The 17,695-nt window shown below is 44.3% G+C and overlaps 1 protein-coding gene across 1 annotated transcript in view; it reads left to right on the forward strand.

The window, feature by feature from the left end:
- The window catches only part of slc25a12 (solute carrier family 25 member 12), a 42,141-nt gene that overhangs the window by 20,145 nt on the left and 4,301 nt on the right, over positions 1-17,695 (forward strand). The window contains exons 4-13 of the mRNA XM_014140890.3: positions 1,369-1,484; positions 1,970-2,109; positions 2,243-2,389; positions 2,489-2,627; positions 4,954-5,047; positions 5,188-5,272; positions 11,020-11,104; positions 11,756-11,914; positions 13,905-13,957; positions 14,111-14,191. Of these exons, the coding sequence (XP_013996365.1) occupies positions 1,369-1,484; positions 1,970-2,109; positions 2,243-2,389; positions 2,489-2,627; positions 4,954-5,047; positions 5,188-5,272; positions 11,020-11,104; positions 11,756-11,914; positions 13,905-13,957; positions 14,111-14,191 (1,099 nt within the window). The remainder of the gene's footprint in view (positions 1-1,368; positions 1,485-1,969; positions 2,110-2,242; positions 2,390-2,488; positions 2,628-4,953; positions 5,048-5,187; positions 5,273-11,019; positions 11,105-11,755; positions 11,915-13,904; positions 13,958-14,110; positions 14,192-17,695) is intronic.

The following is a 17,695-nucleotide window of genomic DNA, read 5'->3' on the forward strand; positions in this document are numbered from 1 at the left end:
GACTGCTCTATCAAATCATAGACTTAATATATTAACACACAGAAATATGAGCCTTAGGTCATTAATATGGTCGAATCCGGAAACTATCATTTCGAAAACAAAACGTTTATTCTTTCAGTGAAATACGGAACCGTTCCGTATTTTATCTAACGGGTGGCATCCCTAAGTCTAAATATTGCTGTTTCATTGCACAACCTTCAATGTTATGTCATAATTATGTACATTTCTGGCAAATTAATTATGGTCTTTGTTAGGAAGAAATGGTCTTCACACAGTTCGCAACGAGCCAGGTGACCCAAACTGCTGTATATACCCTGACTCTGCTTACACAGAACGCAAGAGAAGTGCCACAATTTCCAAAGAAATTAATGTTAGCAGGCAATATTAACTAAATATGCAGGTTTAAAAATATATACTAGTGTATTGATTTTTAAGAAAGGCATTGATGTTTATGGTTAGGTACACATTGGTGCAAAGACAGTGCTTTTTTTCGCGAATGCTCTTGTTAAATCACCCGTTTGGCGAAGTAGGCTATGATTCAATGAAAACTGAACAGGCACCGCATCGATTATATGCAACGCAGGACAAGCTAGATAAACTAGTAATATCATCAACCATGTGTAGTTAACTAGTGATTGTTAAGATTGATTGTTTTTTATAAGATAAGTTTAAAGCTAGCTAGCACCTTACCTTGGCTCCTTGCTGCACTCGCATAACAGGTAGTCAGCCTACCACGCAGTCTCCTCGTGGAGTGCAATGTAATCGGCCATAATCGGTGCCCAAAAATGCCGATAACCGACTGTTATGAAAACTTGAAATCGGCCCTAATTAATCGGCCATTCCGATTAATCGGTCGACCTCTATTGTAGAATAATAGTGAAGACATCAAAACTATGAAACAACACATATGGAATCATGTAACCAAAAAAGTTTTAAACATATCTAAATATATTTTTTGTATTCTTCAAAATAGCCGACCTTTGCCTTGATGACAGCTTTGCACACGCTTGGCATTCTCTTGCAGGGTGCAGAACCACACTTTTAATCAGCTCTGAATGACACAGATGTAATGACCTACAAGCAGCCAATCCCCAAGGAATCTTCTAATTTTAGTTCAGTCTAGAGAAATGAACTGAAATCATGACAATTGGTTAACAGTATTTTAAATACATGGGGTATTTTTAGAAATACTGCATGGCCTAATCTCACCCTACATCATTGTTGACATTTTTCTATTGTTTCAGCGAAAGCTGAGCCTTTCTCCTTCTGATTGGATGTTGTGTAACTGAAGCTTTGTCCTGCATGGCTTCATGTGTGTAATGTGTTTTAATGTTGCCTCTTTCTCTCTTTCCACAAAACACAACACAGGCTGATCTCGTTCCAGGAGTTCTTAGCGTTTGAGTCAGTGCTGTGTGTTCCGGATGCCCTCTTCATCGTAGCCTTCCAGCTGTTTGACAAGACTGGCACTGGAGACATCTCTTTTGGTACGTTACTGTGTGGACATGCTTTCGTCAACTGTTCCCATGGTTTCAGCCCAGAAAATGTTGCAATCATTTAATTGTTAATAGGATTACGATTTAGCACACTATTACGTTCTCTCTAAATCACTCTCACACACACGTTTTAGTGCTTGAGAGGGGGTGGGTGGGTGTGTGTGTGCTTGGCATGCCTAATAATCAAAGGGAACCAATTCTGGTTTGTTAGTATACTCACTCAGCCTAAAGGTTACTGTAATACTAAATCTGATGAATGTGGGCTATTAATGGTCTGGCATAGAATTAGAATGAGTAGAACAGATGGTCCCTGTATTCACAGAAGGAAACAGAATTCTGAGATGTGAAGACATTTTAAAATGCTACACCCAATATGGCTGCCTTTCCTCCCAACACAACATTGCAATGAATGGCCAGCCCATTCTACTCATTCCAATTCTATGGTTCTCTCTCACTTTATCCTCCCCTTTTAACAGAGAATGTGCGGGACATCTTCAGCCAGACCACAGTGCACCACCACATCCCCTTTAACTGGGACTGTGAGTTCATCCGCCTGCACTTTGGTCACGACCGCAAAAAACGCCTTAGCTACCTCGAGTTCACCCAGTTCCTACAGGTATTCACACACACCACACACACACAACATATATATATATACACACACACACACACACACACACACACACACACACACACACACACACACACACACACACACACACACACGCACACACTGTCTTTGTGTACAGGAGTTACAGTTGGAACATGCGCGCCAGGCCTTTGCCCAGAAGGACAAGAACAAAAGCGGCACCATCTCTGCCATGGACTTCAGTGACATCATGGCCACCATCCGACACCACGTGCTCACACCGTTCGTGGAGGAAAACCTGGTTTCGGTAAGAGCGTGTGTGTACTGTAAATGTGATGGTGTGTTGGGGAGGAGGTCAGGGGAGGCCTGGCTGTTGTAACCCCCCTCTGTGTGATTGTTCTCCCAGGCTGCAGGGGGCAGCACCTCTCACATGGTCAGCTTCTCCTACTTCAACGCATTTAACTCTCTCCTCAACAACATGGAGCTGATCCGCAAGATCTACAGCACACTGGCCGGTACCCGCAAGGACACACTGGTCACTAAAGGTAACACACTGGTCACTAAAGGAAACGCATGTATTCCCATCCATACCTATCGTATACCCTTCCACACGCACTGTACTGTACCGACACACCAGGGTTCTCCCCAAAGAATGTAAGAGGCACTGCTCCACCTTTGTGGACTGGCTGCTCCACTATGTAATAAAACAAATTAAAATGAACTACATTTATTTAATATTTGCTTTTTTGTTGCGTTCTCAAGGCATTTTTTTGCTCTAGATTGCGGGAAATGGCAGTTACAGGTGTTAAAAAACGCCCAAATCGCTGAGTCCAAAGGGGGGCACTACCACCCTCTGGGTCTCCTCCCCGACCGTACTCAGCTAGGTGCCGCGGTACACACTATCAACAGCCAGTGAAATAGCATGGCGCGAAATACAAAACAGCAAAAATCTCATAATTTCATTTTCTCAAACAATCAACTATTTTACACCATTTTAAAAGACTTCTCGTTAATCTAACCACATTGTCCGATTTCAAAAAGGCTTTACGGCGAAAGCATAACATTTGATTATGTTAGGACATAAACTTCACAAGAAAAACCACACAGCCATTTTCCAAGCAAGGACATGCATCACAAAAACCAAAAATACAGCCAAAATATTCACTAATCTTTGATCTTCATCAGATGGCACTCATAGGACTTCATGTTGCACAATACATGTATGTTTTGCTTGATAAAGTTCATATTTATATGCAAAAAACCCATTTTACATTGGCGCGTGATGTTCAGAAAATGTATTCCCACCAAAACATCCGGTGAATGAGCACATCAATTTACAAAAATACTCATCATAAACGTTGATAAAATTTACAACAGTTATTGAAAGAATTATAGATATACTTCTCCTTAATGCAAACGCTGTGTCAGATTTTAAAATAGCTTTACGGAGAAAGCACATTTTTCAATATCAAATCAAATGTATTTATTATAGCCCTTCGTACATCAGCTGATATCTCAAAGTGCTGTACAGAAACCCAGCCTAAAACCCCAAACAGCAAGCAATGCATGTGAAAGAAGCACGGTGGCTAGGAAAAACTCCCTAGGAAAAACTCCCTAGAAAGGCCAAAAACCTAGGAAGAAACCTAGAGAGGAACCAGGCTATGAGGGGTGGCCAGTCCTCTTCTGGCTGTGCCGGGTGGATATTATAACAGAACATGGTCAAGATGTTAAAATGTTCAATAATAATAATAATTAATAATAATAATAATAATAATAATAGTAGTTGTCGAGGGTGCAACAAGCACGTCCGGTGAACAGGTCAGGGTTCCATAGCCGCAGGCAGAACAGTTGAAACTGGAGCAGCAGCACGGCCAGGTGGACTGGGGAGAGCAAGGAGTCATCATGCCAGGTAGTCCTGAGGCATGGTCCTAGGGCTCAGGTCCTCCGAGAGAAAGAGAGAAAGAGAGAATTAGAGAGAGCATATTTAAATTCACACAGGATTCACACACAGCTCAACCATCAAAGCAAGCTATACAGATACCCGCCAAGTTCTGGGGTCAACTAAACTCAGAATTAGTATTATAAATATTCTCTTACCTTTGCTAATCTTTGTCAGAATGCACTCCCAGGACTCCTACTTCCACAAGAAATGTTATTTTTGTTCGAAATACTCCATATTTATGTCCAAATACCTCCGTTTTGTTCGTGCGTTCAGATCACTATCCAAAGGCATAACGCGCGAGCGTAAATCCAGACACGAAAAGTCAAATAGTTCCATTACCGTTCGTAGAAACATAAAAGACGTTGTTTACAATCAATCCTTAGGGTCTTTTTAACATAAAACGTCGATAATATTCCAACCGGACAATAGCGTATTCATTACAGAGGAAAAAGGAGCGGCGCGCCAAACAACTCACTGGTCCCAGGCCGTCCACTCATTGACTGAGCTCCTATTTTCTGGCCAGTAACAGGAGAAGGATGAAACACGTTTCTAAAGGCTGTTGACATCCAATGGAAGCCTTAGGAAGTGCAACGTGACCCCACAGACACTGTAGTTTCGGTAGGGATTCAAAAGAACTACAATTCTCAGATTTCCCACTTCCTGGTTGGATTTTTCTCAAGTTTTTGCCTGCCATATGAGTTCTGTTATACTCACAGACATCATTGAAACTTCAGTGTTTTCTATCCAAATCTACTAATAATATGCAAATATTTGACTCTGGGCCCGAGTATTAGGCAGTTTACTCTGGGCACGCTTTTCATCCGAAAATGAAAATACTGCCCCCTATACCTTAAAAAGTTAACATCTCTTTTTCTTTATCACACTGTTTCTCTTCCCCTCTTCCTCCCTCTTGATCTCCCTGTCTCTAGAGGAGTTTATCTTTGCTGCTAACAAGTTTGGCCAGATCTCTCCCATGGAGATCGACATCCTGTACCAGTTATCAGGCCTTCACTCCCACTCTGGGTAAACACATGCATGAGTATTGCTCTCCAGCCTTGCACTGTATGCATAATATATGTGTTCCTTACACAAACATACCTGTTCAGAATGCTGGGGCAAGCTTATTGAATATTGTGTGGTAATGGTGCTGTGTTTTGTCTCAGACGTCTGAACGTTTCTGACATTGAGAGAATAGCCCCACTGGAGGAGGGAGCGCTGCCCTATCACCTGGCTGAGATACAGAAACAGGTAAGATACCTGTGTGCTTGTGGGTGCTAGTGGGTCTGGGTGCTAGTGGGTGTGGGTGCTAGTGGGTGCGGGTGGGTGCTAGTGGGTGCGGGTGGGTGCTAGTGGGTGCGGGTGGGTGCTAGTGGGTGCGGGTGGGTGCTAGTGGGTGCGGGTGGGTGCTAGTGGGTGCGGGTGGGTGCTAGTGGGTGCGGGTGCTAGTGGGTGCGGGTGCTAGTGGGTGCGGGTGCGGGTGCTAGTGGGTGCGCTGGTGTGTGCGCGTGTGCGCGCTAGTGTTTGTGCGCGCTAGTGTGTGTGTGCGCTTGTGTGTGTGTGTGCTTCTAGTTCGGACAGTGCAGAAATATCTAACAATTTCACAACTACCTTATACACACAAGTGTTAAGGAATGAATAAGAATATGTACATAAAAATATATGAATGAGCGATGGCCGAACGCCATAGGCAAAATGCAGTAGATGGTATAGAGTACAGTATATACATATGAGATGAGTAATGTGGGGTATGTAAAAATTATATAAAGTGGCATTGTTTAACCGCTTACATCTAGATGTTCCGCTAGCGAAACACCGCTCCAATATCCAATGATGGGGCGTGGCGCGAAATACAAACTCCTCGAAAATCCGAAACTTCAATTTTTCAAACATATGACTATTTTACACCATTTTAAAGACAAGACTCCTTTATCTAACCACACTGTCCGATTTCAAAAAGGCTTTACAACGAAAGCAAAACATTAGATTATGTCAGGAGAGTACCCAGCCAGAAATAATCAGACACCCATTTTTCAAGCTAGCATATAATGTCACAGCTAAATGCAGCACTAACCTTTGATCTTCATCAGGTGACACTCCTAGGACATTGTTATACAATACATGCATGTTTTGTTCAATCAAGTTCATATTTATATCAAAAACCTGCTTTTTACATTAGCATGTGACGTTCAGAACTAGCATTCCCACCGAACACTTCCGGTGAATTTACTAAATTACTCACGATAAACGTTCACAAAAAACATAATTATTTTAAGAATTATAGATACAGCACTCCTTTATGCAATCGCGGTGTCCGATTTTAAAATAGCTTTTCGGTGAAAGCACATTTAGCAATATTCTGAGTAGATAGCCCGGCCATCACAGGCTAGCTATTTTGACACCCACCAAGTTTGGTACTCACCAAACTCAGATTTACTATAAGACAAATTGGATTACCTTTGCTGTTCTTCGTCAGAATGCACTCCCAGGACTTCTACTTCAACAACAAATGTTGGTTTGGTTCCAAATAATCCATAGTTATATCCAAATATGGGTGTTTTGTTTGTGCGTTCAAGACACGTAACGAAGGGTGACAAAAAAATTCTAAATATTCCATTACCGTACTTCGAAGCATGTCAAACGCTGTTTAAAATCAATTTTTATGCGACTTTTCTCGTAAAATAGCAATAATATTCCGACCGGGAGACGTCGTTTTCGTTCAAAGACTGAAAATGTAAAATGGACTCTTCACGTGCACGCGTGCACCCGTCTCATTGTTCTCAGATCGACCACTATCCAAATGCGCTACTGTTTTTCAGCCAGAGACTGCAGAGTCATCATTCAACGTTCTGGCGCCTTCTGAGAGCCTATGGGAGCCTTAGAAAGTGTCACGTTACAGCAGAGATCCTCTGTTTTGGATAGAGATGACAAAGAAGGCCAAGAAATGGTCAGACAGGGTACTTCCTGTACAGAATCTTCTCAGGTTTTGGCCTGCCATTTGAGTTCTGTTATACTCAGAGACACCATTCAAATAGTTTTAGAAACTTTAGGGTGTTTTCTATCCAAATCAAACAATTATGTGCATATTCTAGTTTCTGGACAGGAGTAATAAACAGATTAAATCGGGTGCGTTTTTTTATCCGGCCGTGAAAATACTGCCCCCTATCCATAACAGGTTAAAGTGACTAGTGATACATTTATTACATCCAATTTGTAATTATTAAAGTGGCTAGATATTTAAGTCCGTATGTTGGCAGCAGCCACTCATGTTAGTGATGGCTGTTTAACAGTCAGATGGCCTTGAGATGGAAGCTGTTTTTCAGTCTCTCGGTCCCAGCTTTGATGCACTTGCACTGACCTCGCCTTCTTGATGATAGCGGCGTGAACAGGCAGTGGCTCGGGTGGTTGTTATCCTTGATGATCTTTTTTGGCCTTCCTGTGACATCGGGTGGTGTAGATGTCCTGTAGGGCAGGTAGTTTTCCTCCGGTGATGCGTTGTGCAGACCTCACTACCCTCTGGAGAGCCTTACGGTTGTGGGCGGAGCAGTTGCCGTACCAGGCGGCGATACTGCCCGACAGGATGCTCTCAATTGTGCATCTGTGAAAGTTTGAGTGTTTTTCGTGACAAGCCAAATTTCTTCAGCCTCCTGAGGTTGAAGAGGCGCAGTTGAGTGTTGAGGATCAGCGGGTTGGAGATTTTGTTTCCTACCCTCACCACCTGGGGGTGTCCTGTCAGAAAGTCCAGGACCTAGTTGCGCAGAGCTTAATGGCGAGTTTGGTGTTAAATGCTGAGCTGTAGTCGATGAACAGCATTCTTACATAGGTATTCCTCTTGTCCAGATGGGTTAGGGCAGTGTGATTGCGATTGCGTCGTCTGTGGACCTATTTGGGCGGTAAGCAAATTGGAGTGGGTTTAGGGGGTAGGGTAAGGTGGAGGTGATATGATCCTTGACTGGTCTCTCAAAGCACTTCATGATGACTGAAGTGAGTGCTACGGGGCGATAGTCATTTAGCTCAGTTACCTTAGCTTTCTTGAGAACAGGAACAATGGTGGCTTGAAGCATGTTGGAACAGCAGACTGGGATATGGATTGATTATGTCCATAAACATGCCAGCCAGCTGGTCTGCGCATGCTCTGAGGACGCGGCTAGGGATGCCGTCTGGGCCGGCAGCTTTGCGAGGGTTAACTCGTTTAAATGTTTTACTCAAGTTAGCTGTGGTGAAGGAGAGCCCGCAGGTTTTGGTAGCGGGCTCTGTCAGTGGCACTGTATTGTCCTCCAAGCGAGCAAAGAAGTTGTTTAGTTTGTCTGGGAGCAAGACATCGGTGTCTGCGACGGGGCTGGTTTTATTTTTGTAGTCCGTGATTGACTGTAGACCCTGCCACATACCTCTTGTGTCTGAGCCGTTAAAATGCAACTTTGTCTCTATACTGAAGCTTAGCTTGTTTGATTGCTTTGCGGAGGGAATAGCTACACTGTTTGTATTCGGTCATGTTTCCTGTCGCCTTGCCCTGATTAAAAGCAGTGGTTTGCGCTTTCAGTTTTGTTCGGTGTGTGTGTTAGTGGGTGTGTGTGGGAGTGGGTGCTTGTGAGTGTGTGCTGGTGTGGGTGGGTGTGTGTGCTAGTGGGTGTGTGTGCTAGAGGTCGACCGATTATTATTTTTCAACGCCGATACCGATTGGAGGACCAAAAAAGCTGATACCGATTAATCATCCGATTTTTTTAAAAAACAAAAATTCTTTGTAATAATGACAATTACAACAATACTGAATGAACACTTATTTTAACTTAATATAATACATTATTAAATCTATTTAGCCTCAAATAAATAATGAAACATGTTCAATTTGGTTTAAATAATGCAAAAACAAAGTGTTGGAGAAGAAAGTAAAAGTGCAATATGTGCCATGTAAAAAAAGCTAACGTTTAAGTTCCTTGCTTAGAACACGAGAACATATGAAAGCTGGTGGTTCCTTTTAACATGAGTCTTCAATATTCCCAGGTAATAAGTTTTAGGTTGTAGTTATTATAGGAATTATAGTACTATTTCTCTCTATACGATTTGTATTTCATATACCTTTGACTATTGGATGTTCTTATAGGCACTTTAGTATTGCCAGTGTAACAGTATAGCTTCCGTCCCTCTCCTCGCTCCTACCTGGGCTCGAACCAGGAACACATCGACAACAGCCACCCTCGAAGCAGCGTTACCCATGTAGAGCAAGGGGAACAACCACTCCCAAGTCTCAGAGCGAGTGACGTTTGAAACGCTATTAGCGCGCACCCCGCTAACTAGCTAGCCATTTCACATCGGTTACACCAGCCTAATCTCAGGTGTTGATAGGCTTGAAGTCATAAACAGCGCAATGCTTGAAGAATTGCGAAGAGCTGCTGGCAAACGCACGAAGGTGCTGTTTGAATGAATGCTTACGAGCCTGCTGCTGCCTACCATCGCTCAGTCAGACTGCTCTATCAAATCATAGCATTAATTATACCATAATAACACACAGAAATACGAGCCTTTGGTCATTAATATGGTCGAATCCGGAAACTATAATTTCGAAAATGAAACGTTTATTATTTCAGTGAAATACGGAACCGTTCCGTATTTTATCTAACGGGTGGCATCCCTAAGTCTAAATATTCCTGTTACATTGCACAACCTTCAATGTTATGTCATAATTATGTACAATTCTGGCAAATTAATTATGGTCTTTGTTAGGAAGAAATGGTCTTCACACAGTTCGCAATGAGCCAGGCGGCCCAAACTGCTGTATATACCCTGACTGCTTCCACGGAACGCAAGAGAAGTGACACAACTTCCCTAGTTATAAGAAATTCATGTTAGCAGGCAATATTAACTAAATATGCAGGTTTAAAAATATATACTTGTGTATTGATTTTAAAGAAAGGCATTGATGTTTATGGTTAGGTACATTGGTGCAACGACAGTGCTTTTTTCGCAAATTCGCTTGTTAAATCATCACCCGTTTGTCGAAGTAGACTGTGATTCGATGAGAAATTAACAGGCACCGCATCGATTATATGCAACGCAGGACAAGTTAGATAACTACACATGGTTGATGATATTACTAGTTTAACTAGTGATTATGTTAAGATAGTCTTTTATAACATAAGTTTAATGCTAGCTAGCAACTTACCTTGGCTTCTTGCTGCCCTCGCGTAACAGGTAGTCAGCCTGCCACGCAGGCTCCTCGTGGAGTGCAATGTAAGACAGGTGGTTAGAGCGTTGGACTAGTAACCGGAAGGTTGCAAAAACGAATCCCCAAGGTGACAAGGTAAATATCTGTTGTTCTGCCCCTGAACAAGGCAGTTAACCCCCGTTCCTAGGCCGTCATTGAAAATAAGAATGTGTTCTTAATCTGACTTGCCTAGTTAAATAAAGGTGTAAAAAAAATCAAAGATATTCGGCAAATTGGTGTCCAAAAATACCGATTGCCGATTGTTATGAAAACTTGAAATCGGCCCTAATTAATCGGCCATTCCGATTAATCGGGCGAACTCTAGTGGGTGGGTGTGTGTGCTAGTGGGTGGGTGTGTGTGCTAGTGGGTGGGTGTGTGTGCTAGTGGGTGGGTGGGTGTGCTAGTGGGTGGGTGGGTGGGTGTGCTAGTGGGTGGGTGGGTGTGCTAGTGGGTGGGTGGGTGTGCTAGTGGGTGGGTGGGTGGGTGTGCTAGTGGGTGGGTGGGTGGGTGTGCTAGTGTGTGGGTGGGTGGGTGTGCTAGTGTGTGGGTGGGTGGGTGTGCTAGTGGGTGGGTGGGTGGGTGTGCTAGTGTGTGTGTGCTGGTGTGGGTGGGTGTGCTAGTGGGTGTGCTAGTGGGTGGGTGTGTGTGGGTTTGTGTGCTAGTGTGGGTGGGTGTGCTAGTGTGGGTGGGTGTGCTGGTGTGTGTGTGTGGGTGGGTGTGCTAGTGTGGGTGTGTGTGTGCGCTCAAGTAAATGAGCATGCATGTGTGACTCTGTCTCTCTCTGTCCCTCTGTAGCAGAGCCAGGGTGATGGTTCCAGGTCAGTGTTGCTGCAGGTTGCAGAGTCAGCCTACCGTTTCAGCTTGGGCTCAATTGCTGGAGGTAAGGGACTGGGGAAGGGGTGATGCGGTAAGGGACTCGGGCTGAGGTAAGGGACTGTGTGAGGTAAGGGATGGGGGTGAGGTTTATGGTAAGGGATGGTACATTTTAAATATTTCCAGTTTCAATAGCACACTTAGAAGCTCATATTGAGATGGTTCAAATCTTCTGTGTATGTCGACGGACATGTTTTACTATAGAATAATTTAACTATAGCATATTAAATGGAACAGAAGTTCTACCAACTGGGGTTTAAATTAGTGGGCCTCTCGAGTGGTGCAGTGGTCTAAGGCACTGCAAAGTAGTGCTAGGTGCGTCACTACAGACCCGTGTTCGATCACGGGCTGTATCACAACCGGACGTGATCGGGAGTCCCATAGGGCAGCATACAATTGGCCCAGCTTCATATGGGTTAGGCGAGGGTTTTGCCGGGGGGCTTTACTTGGCTCATCGCGCTCTTGTGGCAGGCCGGCAATGAGACGAGATCGAAAAAGGGGGTAAAATACAACAACCAAAAATAAAAACAATTAGGCTTGCTTGTTGAAGGTTAGGTTTAGGGTTAAGGTTAGGTTTTGGGGTTAGCGAAAATAGGATTTTGAATAGGAATCAACTGTGTCCCCACAAGGTTAGTAAAACAAGACTGTGTGTGTGTAGCTACGGGAGCCACGGCGGTGTATCCTATAGACCTGGTCAAGACCAGGATGCAGAACCAGAGGAGTACAGGCTCGTTCGTAGGAGAACTGATGTACAAGAACAGCTTTGACTGTGCCAAGAAGGTGCTGCGCTATGAAGGCTTCTTTGGCTTCTACAGAGGTACGGACAGACACCTCTTCCCCTCATGGCTGCTCTCCTGATCGCTCTTCTTCCCCTCATGGCTGCTCTCCTGATCGCTCTTCTTCCCCTCATGGCTGCTCTCCTGATCGCTCTTCTTCCCCTCATGGCTGCTCTCCTGATCGCTCTTCTTCCCTTCTTGGCTGCTGTTTTCCCCACTATCCATTCTGCTCTTTATCTCTATTTCCATCCCTGTCTCCTCCACTCTTTTCTCCTGGTCCACATTTTTTTCATATCCTGCTCTTCTTTTACCTAAACTCTGCAGAAAAAAAAACGTCCTCTCACTGTCAACTGCATTTATTTTCAGCAAACTTAACATGTGTAAATATTTGTATGAACACCACAAGATTCAACAACTGAGACATAAACTGAACAAGTTCCACAGACATGTGACTAACAGAAATTGAATAATGTGTCCCTGAACAAAGGGAAAAAAATCAAAATCAAAAGTAACAGTCAGTATCTGGCCACCAGCTGCATTAAGTACTGCAGTGCATCTCCTCATGGACTGCACCAGATTTGCCAGTTCTTGCTGTGAGATGCTACCCCACTCTTCCACCAAGGCACCTGCGAGTTCCCGGACATTTCTGGGGGGAATGGCCCTAGTCCTCACCCTCCGATCCAACAGGTCCCAGACGTGCTCAATGGGATTGAGATCCGGGCTCTTCGCTGGCCATGGCAGAATACTGACATTACTGTCTTGCAGGAAATCACGCACAGAACGTGCAGTATGGCTGGTGGCATTGTCATGCTGGAAGGTCATGTCAGGATGAGCCTGCAGGAAGGGTACCACATGAGGGAGGAGGATGTCTTCCCTGTAACGCACAGCATTGAGATTGCCTGCAATGACAACAAGCTTAGTCCGATGATGCTGTGACACACTGCCCCAGACCATGACGGACCCTCCACCTCCAAATTGATCCCGCTCCAGAGTATAGGCCTCGGTGTAACACTCATTACTTCGATGATAAACGCGAATCCGACCATCACCCCTGGTGAGTCAAAACTGCGACTCGTCAGTGAAGAGCACTTTTTGCCAGTCCTGTCTGGTCCAGCGACGGTGGGTTTGTGCCCATAGGCGACATTGTTTCCTGTGATGTTGTAAGGCACGTCCTGACCAGACAGGCCTACAAGCCCTCAGTCCAGCCTCTCTCAGCCTATTGCGGACAGTCTGAGCACTGATTGTGTGTTCCTGGTGTAACTCGGGCAGTTGTTGTTGCCATCCTGTACCTGTCCCGCAGGTGTGATGTTCGAATGTACCGATCCTGTGTAGGTGTTGCTACATGTAATCTGCCACTGCGAGGACGATCAGCTGTCCGTTCTGTCTCCCTGTGGCGCTGTCTTAGGCGTCTCACAGTACGGACATTGCAATTTATTGCCCAACCACATCTGCAGTCCTCATGCCTCCTTGCAGCATGCCTAAGGCACGTTCACGCAGATGAGCAGGGACCCTGGGCATATTTCTTTTGGTGTTTTTCCAGAGTCAGTAGAAAGGCCTCTTTAGTGTCCTAAGTTTTCATAACTGTGACCTCAGTGTCTTAATGACCGTTCCACAGGTGCATGTTCATTAATTGTTTATGGTTCATTGAACAAGCATGGGAAAGTGTTTAAACCCATAACAATGAAGATCTGTGAAGTTATTTGGATTTTTACAAATTATCTTTGAAAGACAGGGTCCTGAAAAAGGGACGTTTCTTTTTTTGCTGAGTTTATATTTACTGCTTTCCTCCTCCTGCTCTCTCTTCTGTTGGTGGGAAAAGGACTGAAGGCTCCCATCTAGTGTTGGCTCACCCACACTGCAACACTAAACCTGCATCCGTCCATTCACTTCTTCCTTTGTCCTTTTAATTTTCCCCTTCATTCTCATCCCTGCACTCTTCTCCTCCCTTCTCTCCTTCTACCCTGAGAAACTAGTCATCGTGAGATGTGGTTCATGTCATATGTGGACTCAGTCTCCCATGGTGCTCTCCAGGTCTTCTTCCCCAGCTCATAGGCGTGGCTCCAGAGAAGGCCATCAAACTCACAGTGAGTCAAACTCCTCCCCCTCCAGTTCACTCAGCCAATCACTATGGAGGTGAATCCTTAATTAACACTAAATTCTTTCTAAGACGTTCCTGGCTATTCCCTCTGTAGTATCTCTGCTGATTCCCGCTCTCTCTGTACCCCCTCTCCCTGTAGGTGAATGACTTTGTGAGAGATAAGTTCACCGGTAAAGGCGACACCATTCCCTTTGCTGCTGAGGTGCTGGCTGGAGCCTGTGTGAGTAAGACTGGTCAATCAATCAATCAAATGTATTTATAAAGCCCTTTTTACATCTGCCGATGTCACACAAGTGCTGTACAGAAACCCAGCCTTAAACCCCAAACAGCAAGCAATGCAGAAGCACGGTGGCTAGGGAAAATCTCCCTAGAAAGGCCAGAACCTAGAGAGGAACCAGGCTATGAGTGGTGGCCAGTCCTCTGCTGGCTGTGACGGGTGGAGATTGAACATCTTGGCCATGTTCTGTTATAAACGTTCATAGATGACCAGCAGGGTCAGATGATGATGATGATGATAATAATAATCACAGTGGCTGTAGAGGGTGCAACAGGTCAGCACCTCAGGAGTAAATGTCAGTTGGCTTTTCATAGCCGATCATTCAGAATTAGAGACAGCAGGTGCGGTAGAGAGTCCAAAACAGCAGGTCCGGGACAAGGTGGCACGTCCAGTGAACAGGTCAGGGTTCCATAGCCGCAGGCAGAACAGTTGAAACTGGAGCAGCAGTATGACCAGGTGGACTGGGGACAGCAAGGAGTCTTCAGGCCAGGTAGTCCTGAGGCATGGTCCTAGGGCTCAGGTCCTCCGAGAGGAGAGAGAGAATTAGAGGGAGCATAGTTAAATTCACACAGGACACCGGATAAGACAGGAGAAATACACCAGCTATAACAGACTGACCCTAGCCCCCCAACGCAAACTATTGCAGCATAAATACTGGAGGTTGAGACAGGAGTGGTCGGGAGACACTGTGGCCCTGTCCGACAATACCCCCCGGACAGGGCCAAACAGGCAGGATATAAACCCACTTACTTTGCCAAAGTACAGCCCCCACACCACTAGAGGGATATCTTCAACCACCAACCTACTACCCTGAGACAAGGCCGAGTATAGCCCACGAAGATCTCCCCCACATTCTAGGGACAGTAAGGAGGCCTGCATCTTGTAACCGTAGAGTACGTGTAGGTATGTACGGCAGGACCAAATCGGAGAGATAGGTAGGAGCAAGCCCATGTAATGCTTTGTAGGTTAGCAGTAAAACCTTGAAATCAGCCCTAGCCTTAACAGGAAGCCAGTGTAGAGAGGCTAGCACTGGAGTAATATGATCAAATTTGTTGGTTCTAGTCAAGATTCTAGCAGCCGTGTTTAGCACTAACTGAAGTTTATTTAGTGCTTTATCCGGGTAGCCTGAAAGTAGAGCATTGCAGTAGTCTAATCTAGAAGTGACAAAAGCATGGATACATTTTCTGCATAATTTTTGGACAGAAACTTTCAGATTTTTGCAATGTTACGAAGATGGGGAAAAAAAGCTATCCTTGAAATATTCTTGATATGTTCGTCAAAAGAGAGATCAGGGTCCAGAGTAACGCGGAGGTCCTTCAGTTTTATTTGAGATGACTGTACAACCATCAAGATTGTCAGATCCAACAGAAGATCTCTTTGTTTCTTGGGACCTAGAACTAGTATCTCTGTTTTGTCTGAGTTGAAAAGTAAACAATGTGCTGCCACCCACTTCCTTCTGTCTGAAACACAGGCTTCCAGGAGGGCAATTTTGGGGCTTCACCATGTTTCATCGAAATGTACAGCTATGTATCGTCCCCATAGCAGTGAAAGTTAACACTATGTTTCCGAATGACATCACCAAGAGGTAAAATATATAGTGAAAACAATAGCGGTCCTAAAACGGAACCTTGAGGAACACTGAAAATTACAGTTGATTTGTCAGAAGACAAACCATCCACAGAGACAAACTGATATCTTTCCAACAGATAAGATCTAACCAGGCCAGAACTTGTCCGTGTAGACCATTCTCCAAAAGAATGTGGTGATCGATGGTATCAAAAGCAGCACTAAGGTTAAGGTGCACAAGGACAGATGCAGAGCCTTGGTCTGACGCCATTAAAAGGTAATTTACCACCTTCACGAGTGCAGTCTCAGTGCTATGATGGGGTCTAAAACCAGACTGAAGTGTTTCGTATACATTGTTTGTTTTCAGGAAGGCAGTGAGTTGCTGAGCAACAGCTTCTTTTTTTTAAATTTTTTATTGAGAGGAATGGGAGATTTGATATAGGCTGATTTTTAGTTTTTTGTTTCTTCTGGGTCAAGGTTGGGCTTTTTCAAGCGGTTTTATTTCTGCCATTTTCATTTTTTGTGAGTTTGGCACACATCCGGTGGATAGGGAGCTGTTCATTATATAAAAATAGGAGGGCCAAGCACAGGAAGCAGCTCTCAGTAATTTAGGGTCCAGTATGCAGCTTTAAGGTTTAGAGGCCAAGACTATTTTCATCAATGTGTCAAGAATTACAAAACTTGAGTGTCTCCCTTGATCCTAGGTCCTGGCAGTGTTGTGCAGACTCTGGACAACTGAGCTTTGGAGAAATAAGCAAATTTAAAGAGGAGTCCGTAATTTGCTTTCTAATGATCATGATCTTTTCGTCAAAGTTCATGAATTTATTATCACTGCTGAAGTGAAAGCCATCCTCTCTTGGGGAATGCTGCTTTTTAGTTAGCTTTGCGACAGTATCAAAAATACAATTTGGATTGTTCTTATTCTCCTCAATTAAGTTGGAAAAAAGGATGATCGAGCAGCAGTGAGGGCTCTTCGATACTGCACGGTACTGTCTTTCCAAGCTAGTCGGAAGACTTCCAGTTTGGTGTAGCGCCATTTCCATTCCAATTTTCTAGGAGCTTGCTTCAGGTCTCGGGTATTTTCTGTATACCAGGGAGCTAGTTTCTTATGACAAATGTTTTTTGTTTTTAGGGGTGCGACTGCATCTAGGGTATTAAGCATGGTTCAATTTAGTTCCTCAATTAGGTGGTTAACCGATTTTTATACTCTGACGTCCTTGGGTAGGGAGAGGGAGTCTCGAAGGGCATCTAGGAATATTTTTGGTTGTCTGTGAATTTATAGCACGGCTTTTGATGATCCTTGGTTGGGGTCTAAGCAGATTATATGTTGCGGTTGCAAACGTAATAAAATAGTGGTCCGATAGTCCAGGATTATGAGGAAAAACATTAAGATCCACAATATTTATTCCACGGGACAAAACTAGGTCCAGAGTACGACTGTGGCAGTGAGTAGGTCCGGAGACATGTTGGACAAAACCCACTGAGTCAATGAAGGCTCCGAAATCCTTTTGGAGTGGGTCTGTGGACTTTTCCATGTGAATATTAAAGTCACCAAAAATGTGAATATTATCTGCCATGACTACAAGGTCCGATAGGAATTCAGGGAACTCAGTGAAGAACACTGTATGAGGCCTGTAAACAGTGGCTATAAAAAGTGATTGAGTAGGCTGCATAGATTTCATGACTAGAAGCTCAAAAGATGAAAACCCAGTCATTTTTGGGGGGGAAATTTAAATTTGCTATCGTAAATGTTATTAACACCTCTGCCTTTTGTGGGATGTGCGGTGGATATGGTCACTAGTGTAACCAGGAGGAGAGGCCTCATTTAACAGTAAATTCATCAGGCTTAAGCCATGTTTCAGTCAGGCCAATCACATCAAG

The sequence above is a fragment of the Salmo salar genome, chromosome 14 (genome assembly GCF_965601325.2).
Source record: "Salmo salar chromosome 14, fSalSal1, whole genome shotgun sequence".
Classification (NCBI taxonomy): Eukaryota; Metazoa; Chordata; class Actinopteri; order Salmoniformes; family Salmonidae; genus Salmo; species Salmo salar.